The sequence below is a fragment of the Equus caballus genome, chromosome 1, assembly GCF_041296265.1.
Source record: "Equus caballus isolate H_3958 breed thoroughbred chromosome 1, TB-T2T, whole genome shotgun sequence".
NCBI lineage: Eukaryota > Metazoa > Chordata > Mammalia > Perissodactyla > Equidae > Equus > Equus caballus.
In genome coordinates, this window is record NC_091684.1 from 119,863,636 (window position 1) to 119,881,501 (window position 17,866).

The 17,866-nt window shown below is 40.1% G+C and overlaps 1 protein-coding gene across 1 annotated transcript; it reads left to right on the top strand.

Moving 5' to 3' along the window:
* The first annotated feature begins 58 nt into the window (after positions 1-58).
* MPHOSPH10 (M-phase phosphoprotein 10) lies at positions 59-17,435 on the top strand. Its single transcript, XM_001491243.5, has 11 exons — positions 59-303; positions 1,971-2,649; positions 3,240-3,391; positions 3,915-4,086; positions 6,027-6,168; positions 6,979-7,046; positions 8,161-8,298; positions 10,741-10,851; positions 15,416-15,523; positions 16,598-16,828; positions 17,244-17,435. Exons 1-11 carry the CDS (start codon positions 215-217, stop codon positions 17,391-17,393), a joined length of 2,040 nt encoding a protein of 679 aa, XP_001491293.1. The 5' UTR covers positions 59-214; the 3' UTR covers positions 17,394-17,435.
* Positions 17,436-17,866: the final 431 nt, after the last annotated feature.

The following is a 17,866-nucleotide window of genomic DNA, read 5'->3' on the forward strand; positions in this document are numbered from 1 at the left end:
TGGCTCTTTTTGGTTTCTCGCCCCGCCCCTCTGCGCAACCCCAGTGAAAGTTCTCGCGCTCCCATTGGTTCTGGTCGGGGGTGGGTCCGGAACCTGTGCGCCGCGGAACCTTCTACTCCAGACTCCAGGTTGCTGCAGGCGCGTCTGTGTGACGCGGTTTCCGGATTGCCGTCTTCCTTTGCATGAGGCGTTGTGCCTGGAGTTACAGGTAGCCATGGCCCCGCGGGTCTGGCGTCGACGGACCCTGGAGCGGTGTCTGAAGGAGGTTGGAAAAGCCACCAGCCAGCCGGAGTGCTTCCTCACGTAAGTGCGCAGAGCCCAGTCTCGGGGTGTGACCCAGGTCTCCCGTGGGCGCGGCTTGCGGGCTCCCAGCAAATCCTGGCGTAGGGGGAAGGTAAGGGGAAGCGTAGATCCCTTTTCCCCAAATTTCGGATAGTTTACGCTCTTCTAGCCTATCAGAATTTTTAAAATTGTTAAGAGCTGGACAGTGCGGGTTTCCCAGTCGTGTGCTATTGAAATCAGTCTAAGCTCAGTTATTAACGCCCAGAGGCCTCTGTTGAGTCTTACGCACCCCCTACCTCTCCACACATACGCACGCTGTTGGTTGCTCTTTTCTCCCATATGTTCCAAAGCACCCGGTGCTTACTTACCCATCATCACACGTTATTGACTTCATACACTATTAACTTCATACAGTATTAACTTGTGTTAACTTCATACAGCGTACAGTATTAACTGTTGTCTATCAACCTCCGCGACTGGGCTTTTTGAGAATTAGGACTATCTTTCATCCCTCTTCCTGGCACAAGCTCTTTGTATTTTGTTAAAGGCCTTAAAATTATGAAGTTATGGTTCCCAGATTTGTATTTCAAACTCGATCGCTCCCTTGAGCTCCAAGCTCACAGCAACGACAGCCGTATACTCTCAGCATCTCAAATTTGCGAACTGTGGGTTCTGTTTACTCCCCTGTACTCTGCCCTCCCTGAAATCGTTTCCCCATGCTGCACCACCTGCCTTCCCTGTCGCAGTAAATAGCACCTCTATCTTTCCAGTCGTTCAGGTATGTAACTAAGCTACTTTCCTGATACCTTCTTTTTTTCCTCAATTTTACATCTAATTCCTTTGCAAATCCTGTCAGTTTTGTCTCCAAACTATATTCAGCTACTTCTCACAGTATCCACTGCTCTAACCCAGGACAGTTCTCCCTCATCCTTTGCGTAGACAGCTGCATCAGCCTCCTAGTCACCCTACTTTCATCCCTTTTCCTCCATAGGCCATCTTTCCAAAGTGTAAATTATATCATTTGCTCCTCTGCTTAAAACCTGATGGCTTCTCTTTACAGTTAAAATGGCAAACTCTTATCTCTGAGTTCTGCATGATTCGGCTCCCACCTATCTCTCTAACCTTACCTGCCTCCTTCACCACACTCTATCCATGCTGGCCTTTCTGGTTCCTCAAACTCACCAAGCTCGTTTCCGTCTTGGGAAATTTGTTGTTACTGTTTCTTCTGTCTAGAATACATGTTTCCAGATCTTTGTAAGATTGTCTCCTTATGTATAGGTCTCATCTCAGATGGGACATCCTCAGTGATGTGTTTTCTGACCACTCTTGCCAGAACAAGTGTTGACCGTTGGCTGACTGAATGAATGGAGTGGCATGTAATATAGCAGAATTGAGAATTTAAGGCTCAGATTCACTGTATATCTCTAGGCAAATAGATCTGTAACTGTTTCCTTGCCTAAAACTAATACAGCAGATTCACAGATACTCAATTGACATTTTTTTTACATTAATAGGGCTCATCAGCAAGATAATTCACTCTTGGGGGCTGGAATCTATACTTAACATTTCATTCAGATTTGATTTCGCACAAGAGTTGGGCTTTTTTTTCGTTTTAATTCAGAGTGCTGTGAAATTATTACCTACTACTATAAATCACATTTAACTTCCTCCTCCCACCTCCTTGATAGGATTCAAGATGAATTGGCATCAAACTTCACTTCTTTAACAAAAGTACTTTATGACTTTAATAAAACACTAGAGAATGGCAGAATCCACGGAAGTCGTTTACAAAAACTAGTGATAGACAATTTTGATGATGAGCAGATTTGGCAACAACTGGAATTGCAAAATGAACCAATTTTACAGTACTTCCAGAATGCAGTTAGTGAAACCATTAAAGACGAAGACATCACTCTTCTCCCAGAGAGTGAGGAGCAGGAGTGTGAAGAGGATGGCTCAGAGATGGAGGCTGATGGCCAGGAGGACCTAGAACAAGATTTGGAGGAGAAGGAAGTGTCAGACCTGAGTGGTGAGGATCCTGAAGGGAGTGAGAGCGCTAAAAACTCGAGCAAATTTGCCCTAAGAAAAAGCCCAGTTTTCAGTGATGAGGATTCTGATCTTGACTTTGATATCAGCAAACTGGAACAGCAGAGCAAGGTGCAAAACCAAGTGCCTAGGAAACCAAGAGAAAAGTCCATAGTAGATGATAAATTCTTCAAACTGTCTGAAATGGAGACCTTTTTAGAAAACATAGAAAAAGAAGAGGAACAAAAAGATGAGGCGGAGGAGGAGGAAGATATTGACTTTTTTGAAGATGTTAATTCTGATGAAGATGAAGGAGGGCTGTTTGGAAGTCACAAAGTTAAGGTAAAGTTTTGGGAGATGAGAGAAGGCAAGCACTTTCTGCCTCCTCAAATTAGATTTTGTGCTATTTCTAGAAAAAAGTTTTAAAATTCAGTAGGACTTAAGTAAAATATTTACATCAGTTGAAAAGAATTGACTGGAAAAATTAAACCAAAGCCATCATTACCTTATCACAAAATACTTGTTTTGTAGCTTAAGAAACATAATCACATGTTAGAGATATTCAGAATTTTTCTTCAAACATATATTTTCACCAAGCACTAAAAATAATAATAAAAGGAAGGCATTTGTATACTTTATTCAGGCAGGGATATTTTGAGAATAACTGTGGTTAACAGATTTAGATATATGTAATATTGTGCTCTGTCATATAAGTCATGAATGAATCTATAGGTAGATTTGGGTTGTATGTTCCGATAGTTCTTACGGTTTTATGGTAGTGTTATTAGTTGCCAATTTTCCCTAATGACTATTTTTAGCTTATAGTGTTAGAGATCTATGTATATACGTATACAATACACATACGCACATATGCGTGTTTTAATGCAGTTTTCTATCATTAATTAAAAGTTTTAAAAGTCTTTTTATTTTAGTCAGGTAAAAGTTCCAGAAACCTGAAATACAAAGATTTTTTTGATCCAGTTGAAAGTGATGAAGACGCAGCAAGTGTTCTTGATGATGAGCTAGGTTCAAATGAAGAAGAAGAAATTGCTGATGAAGAAAGAGAAGAAAGCATTTCTGAAACGTGAGTGTTTTGAATCATCCTTTACATTGTAGGCTGGAGCTGCCCACTCATATATGTGTACTCATAGTTGTCAAATATGTTTGTCCTAAAAAGTTAGATTCTCTAGCGGATTCTCTAAGGTCAGATAGTCTCAAGATAGCCCAAAGTAAGTCTCTGAATTTAAAGGCATGTTAGAGGTCATCTCATGAAGGTAAATATCACTGGCAGTAGCAATCAAACCTTTATTACAAGGAGCTTTGATTTATTTTTTGTGCCAATAAAAATACCCTGTTGTTATTTTTATGAGATACGTTGGTATTGTAGATTGATGAATAATTTATTTTCTATATGTTGGACCCTTTTTGTTCTATTTCACCTAAGTAATTCCTTCTGTTGTACCTTAATAATTGAATCTCTTTAAAAGTTCTGAGTATTTGTTGCATTAGGTGTATGAAAGAAGAACTTTTATTATTAGAAAATTTGTTTCTTTTTATTTTCCTAACGAAAAGGAGTGTTTCCTGTCATAAGCTTTTTGGTATTATAGAGATGAAGATAATGACTTTGAAGAAGGTGAAGATAGTAAACGACATACAGAAGTCTTGAAAAGAGTGACCTTTGCTTTGCCAGATGACGAGGATACTGAAGATACAGATATCTTAAATGTAAAGAAAGATTCTGATGAAGTTAAATCCTCTTTTGAAAAAAGACAGGAAAAGGTAATTATTAGGAATTTAAAGTTTAACTTGAGTCTAGAACTTACAGACTACTAACTAACCTCTGTTCTTCTTGGTGGCACTCTTTATTATCCTTTAAAAAACAAAACAAAATCTTCTGCTATTCTCTAAAGCACATTGTGTAGAAATGCCCATATGGAGAGCAGCTAATTTGCAAAAATCAGTGCTGCATTTGCCAGCTTGTTGCTTTCAGTTCAGGGCCCACGTGTAAAACCTCTTTCTTTTCTCGGCTCCTAGTGTCTTTATACCTCTGGCATGTCTTTTCTGATTATCTGTCCTGTGGACCTCTCTTTTATAACTTTCAGCTGCTCTTAAGAATATTAGGGTGCTCTGCAGGTGGCTTTTGTGAGTGCCACATAGCCCGAATTTTAATTAATAACATCTCAAACTCATCTTCCAAAGTTGATAAAAATTATTTCATTGTGACATAATTTCAGACAAATGAAAGGTCGCTTGAAAATAATAGATATAGTCTAGCTCCAATCATTTGCCTCTATCATTTAACCACTTTAGAATTATATCACACAATTAGAAATGAGTATAGGCAAATAACCAAAGATACCAAGGATATCAAAAGAATTCTTCAAAAAGAGAATCTGAATTAAATCTGTGATTGTCACATTGTCCCCAGAAGAGAAGGTCTAAAGGAAAAAAAGCACTGTAAAGAAAATTTAAGAAATTTGTCAATGAGTTAGTGTTCTCCTCTACCTGCCTAGCCCTCTCCTCCCCAAAAAGAAAAGCAGGTTTAGTTTTACTGGGAAATTATATCAAAGTTTCAAGAAATAGATAATTTAATGCTATTTAATCAATTCCCACATATAAAGAGTAAAGTAAAGCTTCCAAACTTTTTTCTTGTGAAGCTATTACGGCATGAATACCCAACCAAACCTGACAAAGATGGCATTGAAACACACACACACAGAGTCTCATTTATGAATAGTGATTCAAAAATCCAAAAGAGCACAATGAAAGAATCATGCTACCAGAAGCAAGTGGGCCTCATTCTCTTGATTCAGTATTAGGAAATCTGTTAATTTAAATCTTTGTTAAGGAGAAAAACTATATGGTTACCTCCATATGTGTCAGAAAGACATTTGATAAAATTCAATATCCATTCCTAATTTTTTTTCACTCCTAGTGAAATGCAAATACATCTAGCCAAAAGGTGCCATCATACTTAATGGTGAACTTCTAGAGACACCCCTTTAAAATAAAAAATAAGACAAAATGTCCACTCTTACTATTAAGCACTCTTATTTGACATTATTTTAGAAGTGTTAGCCAGTGCAACTACAAAAGAAAAGAAAAGGTAAGAGGTAAGAAAAACTGAGACGAAAGCATTAATGTTTGCGGTGGATAGTAGAAAAACCAAGCAGGTGGACTGAAAGGCTAATAGGAAAAATGAGAAAATTCAGTAAGGTAGCTGAAAAAGTTGGTCTTTTATACAGAAAAGTCATTATAGATACTGTCTTTTAGAAATTGGAGATAGAATTTGGAGTGTGGAGTCAAAAGAGTCAGGCACCATTAGATACTAATGTTCTAATCAAAAATATTACTTAATCTTGGAATGCTCTAATAACTAAAATTGTTAGTAGCTTGTGCATAGATAGATCATTTGGCTGGAATGGAGCCCAGAAGTATACCCAAATGCTTCTGGGGGAATTTACTATATTATAAACATGACATTTCAAATCAGTGGGGGAAAGAGGTCATGTGCAGCTCCTCACTCCGCCTCAGACAACGGCCATAGGAAGGCACTATTGGCATAATTAAGAGGTGACAAGAGCAAACCAGAGTTGTATTGAGGAACAGTAAATACATTTCTTGCTTTCCCACTTTTAAAAATATTAGTTGCTTTTACACAACTGTAAGTCTAGTATTGTTTGCTAAATGTATAATAACTCCTTTTGTCTCGTTCTTAGATGAATGAGAAAATTGCATCTTTAGAAAAAGAGTTGTTGGAAAAAAAGCCTTGGCAGCTTCAAGGGGAGGTGACAGCACAAAAGCGGCCAGAGAACAGCCTCCTGGAGGAGACGCTGCACTTTGATCACGCAGTCCGTATGGGTATGTGGGCCCTTGGGGCTGCAAGTGTTTCCTTCTGTGCTTTTTTCTGTGGTTCTGTTTCATGGATTTGGAGGGGATGTTCCTTTTTCCTCAATTTTTTATTTTAAAAACTTGCAGACATGCAGAAAAGTTGAAAAAACAGTACATTTTTTTCAGCCATTCAGCTGGATATACCAGTTCTTAACATTTTGCCATATTTGCTTTCTCCCCATGTATGTGTGTGATTGTGTGTGTGTACGTTTTGCCCTGAATCATTTGAAAGTTGCCAGTATCATGGTACTTCACTCCTAAGTACTTTTACGTGTATCTTCTAAGAACTAGGACATTAGGACATTCTCCTATATAGCCACAATGCCATTAATTCACCAAGAATTACTAATACGTTAATGATGCTGTTGTCATTGTCTGCTGATTAAATTGTGAATTCCAGCCAGAAACCTTGGTCATCTCATTAAATATCTTTCTTGTACCCATTAAGTCAAAATGAATTTCCATTTTGTGTCAGTCTTAGAATGGAAAAGAGGGGAAAGAGTTCCAGGTGCATGGGTTAAAAGTGTTAGCACTCACTACCCTATCTACTCTAGTTTTGTGGCTCTCAGACTGGAGGGAACATCAGAGGGCCAGTTAAAACACAGATAGGTATCCCCTTCTTCCTACTTTTCTGATTCAGTAAGTGTGAGATGGGGCCCAAGAATTTACATTTTAACAAGTTCCCAGGGGTTGTTGATGCTGCTGGTTCAAGGACTACCTGCTGAGAACCACTGGTCTAGTTTATATCTACCTAATGAGTACATTTTATATTTCCTTTAGCACCTGTGATCACAGAGGAAACCACCCTTCAACTAGAAGATATCATTAAGCAAAGAATAAGAGATCAGGTCAGTAAGAATGAAATTTAATTTAGAATTCACTGGAATTTTTGGAAATTATATGAGAGTATTTTGAGAGTTGGAATAATACTCTATTTTCATAGAAATTTTGTTTGTAACAGTTCTTCATTTAAAACCTGTAAGTCTAGACTAGGATTGTTCTCAGCTTTTGTTGTGTGAGGCACTGCCCTTCACTAGTGCCTGAGAAAGACAGATGTTGTGCCTGAGGAGAAGGGGGTAACCAGAGCTTTTGCTGGTCTGCCCCGCACCTTGCTGAACTGTTGGGATGAAGCGGGTGGCAGGTATGCTGACTTATGTCTGGTTTGACATGGTCACACCCAGGACCGTTGATCTACATACAGTATCTGGTAGGACAAATAAATGAAGGGTTTGTTTTTTCAAATGTGAAAAACCTAGCAAAGAGTTTTTAAGAATTTATCTTAGGGGGCCGCCCCACGGCTGAGTGGTTAAGTTCGTGCGCTCCGCTTCGGCGGCCAGGGTTTTGCCGGTTCGGATCCTGGGTGCGGACATGGCACCGCCCATCAAGCCATGCTGAGGTGGCATCCCACATGCCGCAACTAGAAGGACCCAGAACTAAAGGCACACAACTATGTACTGGGGGGCTTTGGGGAGAAAAATAAAATCTTTAAAAAAAAAAAAAGAATTGATCTTATTTTGTAAACTTAAAACTTGGGTACATGACATGTACAATATGAGATGGTTTTGTAACGTGAATAATGTTTGATTACGCTTTTGTGTCTGAAATAGGAAAGGTGGGTGCTATATAGAGAGTATCTTTAAATTTTAAATGAAATGAGACAAAGTCGATTCTTGACTTTTAAACAAACTGATGGGGAAATTTGGAATTAAAGTTGGTAACCAGGAGAAAGATACCTTTAAAACAAAAACAAAATGGATGCTCAAGTAGTGTCCTCTGTCCCTTTCATGATACTTATTCTTTGCGCCTTGAATAGTCGTTTCAGAGACTAAAAATTACTTTTGTTTTGCTACAGTTTACTTCCTCTGGAATACTTATGTTATTCCAGAGGAAGATCCTTAAGTGAGTGTAGAAAATAATCATATATTTTGTTAATTCATGTTGGACCTGCCTTACATATTTTAGGCATGGGATGATGTCGTACGTAAAGAAAAACCTAAAGAGGATGCATATGAATATAAAAAGCGTTTAACGTTAGACCATGAGAAGAGTAAATTGAGCCTTGCTGAAATTTATGAACAGGAATACATCAAACTCAACCAGGTAAGGAAGCCTCTAAGCCGGAGCCATGTTCTTAAAGGAAGAGAGGTGGAGAACCACCTCTGCTGGCTCTGCTGTGACGAATTCATCAAACACAGAAACCTTGAGCTCTTGGGTCACCTTGTTAGGGAACAGAGGGTTTATAATGTTCCCACTGAATGCTGGGGAGTTTGTTTTGCACTCCGTCACTGGTCGCCTGATACTTTCACAGCAAGTTAGTCACCTTCTAGCAGTTGTTACAGTAGTGCTACAATTTTAAAATCATTTCTTATTCATACTTCTGAACTTACTGATGTATTTTATAAGATTATCTGTGAATTCACTCAGATTTTTAGGTCTGATAGCTTTTTGTGTCTTTTTACTTAGATTCTTAAAAAATATCTTTGGTTAAATAGGACAAAGTTCAATTTCCAAAAATATTATATTCACAATATAATAATTGAATCATTCCTTCACATTTGTTTTATTGGGAATGTGGTCAATACATGCTTGAGGATGACATGGCATTTTTATTCTGCAAAAGCCATTTAAGATTTCTACCAGATTTAGTTACTTAATTCCACTTAAGCAGCACCAGCCAGCAGTGCCCTTGATGCCACTGTGAAGTTGAAGAACAGAAAGATTTAAATTAAGATTCTTTCCTGCTGCTTTACAACCCAAGGTGGTAGTTGAAAGAACATGTATACTGTTGGTGCTTATTGAACATCACTTGACTACTTTGAGGAGATTCAGTAAACACAGAAAGTATTTGGTAACCATGAGAGTTAAAAATTAAGTATGTAAGGCAACAGCTTGTACCAGCTCTGTAAATGTTAGTTTTATTTATATCTTGGAAGTCAACAGCCAGTTGACAAGTTTTTGAATATGGACTTAGTTTAGGCTGATTCTAGACCCATTCTCTTAAGAGTTAGTCTAGGGATGATGATCACCATTTCCCATAGTTTGGTATCCAGACTAGAGGTAATAAGCAAGATGCTGGTAAACAGCACAGGATGGAATCTTTACTCTTAGTTGAATGTGTGTGATTTCATAGATATTACTGCCTAGGATGAGGCAAAAACAATTTGGGACTAAAAAATGTGAGTTAAGTTAAAATAGTAAAAAGTAGTAGCAGGTGCTTGGACGTAGCTGGAAGGTGGGCTCTGAGGACAGACTGTGGGAACACAGACCTGGATGCATCTCTGGCACCAGGGTCATGGAGGCAAAAAGCCACTTGTTTCCCTGTGCTGGATTTTTTTGTGTGTTTGTTTTGCTTCTGTCTTAATGAAAAAGCAAGCATTCAAAAACGGTCTCAGCCTTCTAGAATAAGCATTTTGGGCAGGGGGAAAAGGGAAGTATAAAGTTTGCCTTTTCTCTTCAGAATGAAAGCTGTTGTCAGTTTTTTCAGTGTGATTTAATCAGATTAAATCTTCAGCAAATTTTATATAAATAAAAGAAAAAAAGTCTCTACAAGCCAAATGGATATTTGGATAATTTAACAAAGTCTATATTAACACCATAGTTCTTTTTTTATTTTTTTTTAATTGAGGTGATATTCACATAACATAGAATTAACCATTTTAAAGTGAACATTTCAGGGGCATTTAGTATATGCACAGTGTTCTGCAACCACTATCTCTATCCAGTTCCAAAACATTTTCATCACCCCATGATAAAACCCCATACCCACTGAGCAATTGCTCCCTGAATTCCTCCTTCACCCCAGCCCCTGACAAACACCAATCTGCATTCGTTCTCTATGGATTTACTTACTTTAGATATTTCATATAAGTGGAGTCATACAATATATGACCTTTTGTGTCTGACTTCTTTCACTTAGCATAGTGATTTCAAGATTGTGGCATGTGTCAGTACTTCATTTCTTTTTTATGGCTAAATAAAATTCCATTTGTATGTATATAGTGCAGTTTATCCAGTCGTCAGTTGATGAGCATTCAGGCTGTTTACCTTTTGGCTGTTGTGAATAGTGCTGCTCTGAACATGTGTATTTGTTTGAGTACCTGTTTTTATTCTCTAACGTTTTGAGGAATTGCCAGACTTCTTTCAATTCTGACTGGACAATTTTGCATTCTCACCAACAATGCATAAGGGTTCCAGTTGCTCTACATCCTCGCCAACACTTGCTACTTTCCCTTTTTTTTTTAATGATGGCCATCCTAGTGGGAATACCTTAGTTCTTGACAGAAATAAATACCAAGGGAATTAAATTGTAGGTTCTAAATGTTAGAGGTAATGGTTGCTGCAGCTCCTGAAGTGCACATCACATTTCTTCTTTGCTAGGGGCTGGCACCATCGTGGTGTTGATAACTTTGCTTTGGAATGTTTTTCTTTGGAGCTGAAGCCTTGATGATGAGAGATGGGGAATACTCTCATTGGCCTTTAGCTTCTTGTCCTGTGATGTATATTAAGCTGCTTAGTCTGATGTTGTTGGATTTATTTCCTAAGCAAAAAACAACAGAAGAAGAAAACCCAGAGCACGTAGAAATTCAGAAGATGATGGATTCCCTCTTCTTAAAATTGGATGCCCTCTCAAACTTTCACTTCATCCCTAAACCGGTAAGTGTGTTAACATCTTGTAGATAGAGCAGGTGTGACCTTATCTTTGAGCTTTTGTCAGTCTAGCTCTTTATTTGGTTTTAGGATACGAACCTACAGGAATTCCCTTTAAATTACAGACAGGGCCTGCCTTGAGAAAGGCTCCTGTCTGGTCTTGTGACAGTTTTGGCTTCTACCTTCTGATCCAGCCTGATCTCCAGTGGGCCCTTCCCAGACCCTCAGCCTTAGCCACAGGGTCTCCTCATCCTCACCTTTTCTCCCTGTTCAGTCTTCAGTTGCATTTTCATTCTGTGATTGGTCTGGAGACATGTGATGTCCGTAGCTGCGTTTACTGAATACCTGCTATGTGCCATATTAGGTCCTTTGTGGACATTAACTCCTTTCCCCCAGTTTTATTGAGATATAATTGACATATAACATTGTATTAATTTAAGATGTGCAATGTAATGATTTAATATATGTACAGTTGGGAAATAATCACCACAATAAGTTTAAAGTTTAGTTAACACCCATCACCTCACACAGTTTCGATTTTTTTCTTTTCTTATAATGAGAACTTTTAAGGCCTACTCTCTTAGTATGTGCAGTACAGTCTTGTTAACTATAGTCACTATGCTATGGTGGACTAGATCCCCAGGACTTAATTTATCTTATAACTAGAAGTTTGTACCTTTTAACCACCTCACCCATTTCCCTCCTTGCTCCGCCTCTGGCAACCACCAGTCTGTTCTCTGTTTCTGTTAGTTTAGGTTTTTTAGATTCCACATCTGAGTGGCATCATACAGTATTTGTCTTTCTTTGTCTGGCTTATTTCACTTAGCATAATGCTCTTAAAGTCAATCCATGTTGTTGCAAATGGCAGAATTTCCTTTTTGTTGGTGAATGATACTCCATTATGAATATATACCATATCTTTATTCATTCATCATCGATGTGCACTTAGGTTGTTTCCATGTCTTGGCTACTGTGCAAAATGCTCCAGTGAATACAGAGGTGCAGATATTTCTTTGAACCAGACAGGGCCTCCGGCTTGGTTCTGCAGCTGGGCAAAGCTGCTGGTTGGGCTCTCTACTCTGATGCTGCTGTGAGGAGGCACTTGGTCTGTCAAGATCAGAGTGCTGGTTGCTATAAGCCCTGCCCCTCTTCTCTGTCCCAACCTAATCCCCAGTGGTCAAGCCCTGCAGATTCAGATTCCGTCAGTGATCCATGTGAGGCAGACGTAATTGGGCCTACCCAGAAGCGTCCTGCAATGCTGCAGAGCTGGAAGTTGTGCTCTCTTTTCCCTCTGGAGAAACTATAGGCGCAGGGGCCTCTCTCAGTGGGTGCTCTGCCGGCCTCTGGGAGAGGCAATGTGGTCACAGTGTAGCCTCTCCTTTTACTGTTCTAATGTGGGTCCTTCTCAATCTCTCTGGTCCAGAGGGTTGCTTCAGCCTCATACCCACGTTCTGGGATTTTCACAATGATGTCTTGTCTACGAATAGTTGCTAGTTGGTTTTGTGAGGAGGACTAAAGTTGGGGTTGACTTATGTCGTCATCTTGATGACGTCAGTGCTTCTGTACATTAATTCTTAATCCACAAAACACTAAGGCAGATATTACTCTTACCGTTTTGCAGATGAGGAGACCAAGGCTTTGGAGGTGGGAGAGTATGATCTAACTCTGGGCCCATGCTCTCTGCACTGCCTTATGTTCCCTGGGCGAGGCCCACACCTCTCCAGTGCTCTCCCTCTCTGCCTATTTGATTCCCACGGGGACTTGGCTCAGTGCCTGTGTACCCCTTGGAGCTTCCTGTCATACACCTTCTTTGAACCCATAGAACGTGCTTGTACCATCCTTTTGGTACTTGCTCACCTATTGCCCCTTGGTGTCTCTTGTGTTGTTGTCTAGAAATGGCACATCATGAATCAGAGACTAGTCTAGGAGTTAGAAATCTGAGTCTGATTCTGCCCCTAACTAGCTTTGTGATTTAGGCAAATTGCTTCACATTTCATTTATACAGAAGCAGTAATCTCCAAGATCCTTTCTGATTCTTTGATGGCTAGGTGATTTTTTCGGTGCAAGTATTTTGTCTTCTCAAGCAGAATCAGCTTTTATCACCTGCTTTTTTGTTTTTGTTTAATCGAAGTGTAACTTACATGATGGTAAGTTTTTGGTGGCAGGAACCATCTTTAGATTCCCAAAGTGTCTAGTTTGGGCTGTGTAAAGTAAACAGATAAAGGGAAGAGAGGAATTTCTTAACCTCTCTTGGCCAGCAGGTCTTACTGTGAAAAAATCTTACTGATGTGAAGGACTTGATCCATTCCTGTGCCTTACAAGGCCCCACATGATCTGGCTTCTTCCAGCCCCTCTGCTCTCCATAACTTGCTATCCCCTCGCCACACTAGTCTTCAGTACCTTCAGTGGGCACAGTGCCTCCTTGCGCCTTCCTGCTGGGCTCTTCCCCGGGCCCCTTAGGCTGCCCTTCCTCCTTTCCATGGCTGGCTCCTCCCAACTCTGGAGTCTCAGGCCAAACCCTCCCTCTCTCTCCCTCCATTTGTCACTACTCTGCTCCTTTCCCTCATTGCACCATAGTACGGTTGCAGTCATTGGTTGATTGTTAATTGTTCTCTACTCGTTTTTGAGCCAGCACTCCTGTTTCATTGCTGTGTTTGTCACACTAGCATGGAGGCTGATGTGGGGAAGTACTCAGACATTCCTTGGAATCTTGGGAATTGAAAAGTGAATGTGTTTGTGTCTACCTGCCCCATTTTAAAAGCCTGTCTTACCTTTTTCCCCTTCAGAAATGTAGACTTTCGAGCATAGGTTTCCCCTCAGGTTGGTATTTCATGAGCCATCTCTGTAGACTCTGTTAACCTTAGTCATGTTTTTTTGTTATTTTTTTGGGGTTGTCTCCATTTTCTCCATATTTTTCTTTAAATTTTAGAATGGAACACAGTGTTCCTCATAAGTAATTGAACAGTGGTCCAGTGGAAGAAATGATTTACTCCACACTCTGCCATTTTTCTCTTATTTAGAATCCAGGATTCCGTTGTGTTTATGGCTGTTTTGTTCCTTCTGAAGTATCCTGGGGCACATATCTGTCTAGTTAACTGGAATGTGGACAGCATAGGGCTGAGACAAGGAGACTAAGTCTGTGAAGGAGGTAGTGATGTGCTTTGCTGTAGAGCCCTTTCTCCTGAGTCTCAGTCCCATGCTCTCTCCAGGAGACCTGCTCTTTCCTACACTTCATCTGTTACCCCACTCTGGCCAGCAGTTCTTGTCCCCAGGTGTCCCTCACAGAGATGTGTGAGAGTTAGAATGTAAAGACATTATTGTAAGTGTTTGATAAATAGTCACCATTGTCCTTTTATTACCATGATCAGTATGAAACTTGTTTTAATTTCTGAATTTCTTGGGCAGTTCTTTCAAAAAAAGGAAAACAAAAAAATGGCCCTTCAATTAGTGTTGCATTCTTTTTTCCTTTTTATAATTGATAGGTTGGATTTATTTTGATACTGTTTTAGTTTTCCAAAACAGTTCAACATCATTTCACATTTCTGTTTGTAAAGATACGTTTTCACTAGCTGGAAGATGAGAAAATTTATCAGGTACAGTCATGTGCTGTATAACAACGTTTCAGTCAACCACAGACTGCATATGTGATGGTGGTCCCATAAGACTGGATCATATAGCCTAGGTGTGTAGTAGTCTATACCATCTATTGTGTGAGTACACTCTGATATTTTCACTATGATGAAATCACCTAACGACACATTTCTCAGAATGTATCCCCGTTGTTAAGTGATGCGTGACTGTAGTCTTTTTTGACTCTTGTTCTGCTAAACATTTTTCCTTGCATCTTTTCCATATATTTCTCTTTTTTTTTTTTTTTTAAAGATTGGCATGTGAACTAACATCTGTTGTCAGTCATCCGTTTTTTTCCCTTCCCTCCTCCTTCTCCCCAGAGCTCCCCAGTACATAGTTGTATATTCTAGTTGTGAATGCCTCTGGTTGTGCTCTGTGGGATGCTACCTCAGCATGGGTTGGTGAGTGGTGCCATGTCTGCCCAGGATCCGAACTGGTGAAACCCTGGTCCGCTGAAGCAGAGCACATGAACTTAACCACTTGGCCACGGGGCCGTCCCCCTCCATATATTTCTTATAGCTAGCCTTTTTTCCATAACCAAATGGAAGATAATATTCACAGAAATCAATAGATTCTGTTAAACAGTAGATAGGATTGTTTGAGAATGTCCACATACATGGCAGATGGAAATAGTTTAGTAACAGATGGAAGAACTAGTGTTTGAATATGGCAGAAATGTCATGCAAAAGTGTGGAAATAAGTGCTATTGGTGTAGTATTGAGACAGAGAAGACCCTAAAATACTCAGGTATAAGATTCCTCAGGCAGCCCATGCTGCCCACCAACACTGCCATCATTCCAGTTAGCTTAAGACTTGCTGTCAACACATCTCACATTTTAAATAATCTCCACAAAGTATTTTATATGTTATAAGTTAATAGGTTCACAATACAAATATTTTTTAGACCTTTGACTTCCTGTTAAATGTTTCTTTTTTCTAGCCTGTTCCAGAGATTAAAGTTGTGTCAAATCTGCCAGCCATAACCATGGAGGAAGTGGCCCCAGTGAGCGTTAGTGATGCAGCTCTCCTGGCCCCAGAGGAAGTCAAGGTAAGAACCCAGTGTTGAAACAATAAATATCTGTCAAAAAGTTAGTTTATAGCCAGATCTCCATTTATGTAATGTCATTTTCCTTGAGTTTGTAGTTCTTATTCTAATGTATCAGCGGTTCCTAAGTATAATCAGACTAATAATGTAATATGTATATTGGAATACCAGTCTTCTATAATCAGATATTATTATGAGGGTTCAGGTATAAGAATTATTATAGAAGGTTATTTGTAAATATTCTAATATCAGTATCTTGTTATAATCCAATTTGAACACTAGTGGTGGTTAGGTTTAAAATAAATTGCTTATATATTAGTAATCCTTTAATATCAGCATTTCCCCCTTATTTTATCCATTTAGTGATTTTCAGTAATGGAATCAGGGTCTGGAATAGAGCATTTGGGTATTGGAAGACTACAGGCAGTCCCTGCCCTGTGGACATTGAAGCTCATGCCTTACACAGTAACGATGGTTTCTGCCAGGACCTCATCTTCCTGGCTGGCCAAGCAGCACGGCCCTCTTTCTCCCTCCTCACTTGTTTTGCTACTCCCACACCCACCCCTTCAGAACCTCTGCCATCTCTGCAGGTGACAGCCCTGGCAGGCTAGGCTGGCAGCTGAGGAGAAAAGAGAGGAAATTGATCTCACTGGATAGGTGTTTCCTGTTTGTCTCCAGGAGCCCCTGCTGTCAGCTCAGTGGCTGTCATCAGCTGCTTAGCACTGGGGCTGCCTCAGGCATGTCCCTGAATCCCAGACTGGAGTCTTAAGTGCTGGGGGAGGCTTGCTTCTCTAGGACTGTCAGCTTGACAACCCAGCCCTCCAGTCTGCCTTCATGAAGCAGTTTGGGAAGTGAACCGCCACTGTAAGAGTCTGTTCTGTCAGAGAATGCATTGCAGATCTTAAAGAGCTGAGTTACCAAAGCTCTTTGGAACAGAGGTAGGGATTGCTCTGTGTATTCACACTTGGCTGTAGACATACAGCCCTTTGGCCACATTCTGTAGAATTGCTTCTCTTCCACTTCCCTAAGTTGATGCTAGGTTCGATTAACTAATATGCTGGTGGTTATTGTTTTTAGGAAAAAAATAAAGCTGGAGATATAAAAACAGCTGCTGAGAAAACAGCTACAGACAAGAAACGAGAACGGAGGAAAAAGAAATACCAAAAGCATTTGAAAATAAAGGAGAAGGAAAAGCGGAGAAAACTGCTTGAAAACAGTAACCCAGACCAAGCAGGGAAATACACGAAGGCAGTGGCTTCAGAGAAGATAAAACAGCTGACCAAAACAGGCAGAGCTTTGCTGCTAAAGGTAAGGGTGCAGGAGAGAAAACTACTGAAGGAGGCCTTTGGGAGGAAGCAGATGGCGAGCTGTAGGTGATGGCGCTCCACTGGAGCCACTGAGCCATTGACACCGCCCACCTGTGGGAGGAGAGGCCACTGGCGACTGGCTGGAATAACAGCCTCACTGTCTCGAGTTTTTAATGGAGGGTCCTCACAGTCCCCTGGGTCCTGGCAGCAGTTTTTCTTCACTCCCTTCACCCTTAAATAACTAGAAGAGTGTAGCAGCATAGAATGTATATGATACCTCCATGCTCACTGGTTTCATTTCTCATGATTTCTTCTAGTCCCTTTTCATATGTCTACTTTTACACATTGTAATCATTTGGCTTTTTTTACTCATGAGCATATTTTATAGCATGAGCACGTATTATTTTTAATTGCAGGATGAAGGTAAAGACAAAGCCTTAAAGTCGTCTCAAGCATTCTTTTCTAAGTTACAAGATCAAGTCAAAATGCAAATTAATGATGCAAAGAAAACAGAGAAGAAAAAGAAGACAAGACAGGACATTTCTGTTCATAAATTAAAGCTGTAATATATGTTGAATATAAGGTAAATATTAAAGTGTAAGCTTATATTTTGTCGTTTTGTTTTATAGTAAAATTTTTGAGAACTTTTCTTTGTGTGGGTGACAGATATTTGAGAATTCCACAGGTTGAAAAGACAAACTCCACACTGTCTTTGGAAAGCCCTGTCTTGCTTTCTCTAGGTGTGAAGCGGGACCTAGTTCTCAAGGCCCTTCCCACAGTGTGCTCTCACTGGGGCCGATGTGAAGGCCAGTGGGCTTGATTTTCTTCTCTCACTCCCCTGTCATCTTTCACAAAACAGTGAGATTTGAGGCCTTACATCCTTCCCCTTGGGAAATGATCTGATGTCACCTGAGCACAGCTTCACTTAGGCTGTAGAGCACTGTCCAGTCAGGTACATAGAGGACAGGTGTGATCCTGATGTGATAGGAGGTGAACACAGCTAGGAAGGTAGACTGACAATCTGTGGAGGATCTTCCAG

What these genes read in the sequence shown, in the direction of transcription:
- MPHOSPH10 (XM_001491243.5), top strand. Translation starts at nt 215, where the DNA reads ATGGCCCCGCGGGTCTGGCGTCGACGGACCCTGGAGCGGTGTCTGAAG. An exon ending in TTCACTTCATCCCTAAACCG is followed by an intron (nt 10,852 to 15,415) that starts GTAAGTGTGTTA and finishes TCTTTTTTCTAG; the next exon opens with CCTGTTCCAGAGATTAAAGT. An exon ending in TGGCCCCAGAGGAAGTCAAG is followed by an intron (nt 15,524 to 16,597) that starts GTAAGAACCCAG and finishes TATTGTTTTTAG; the next exon opens with GAAAAAAATAAAGCTGGAGA.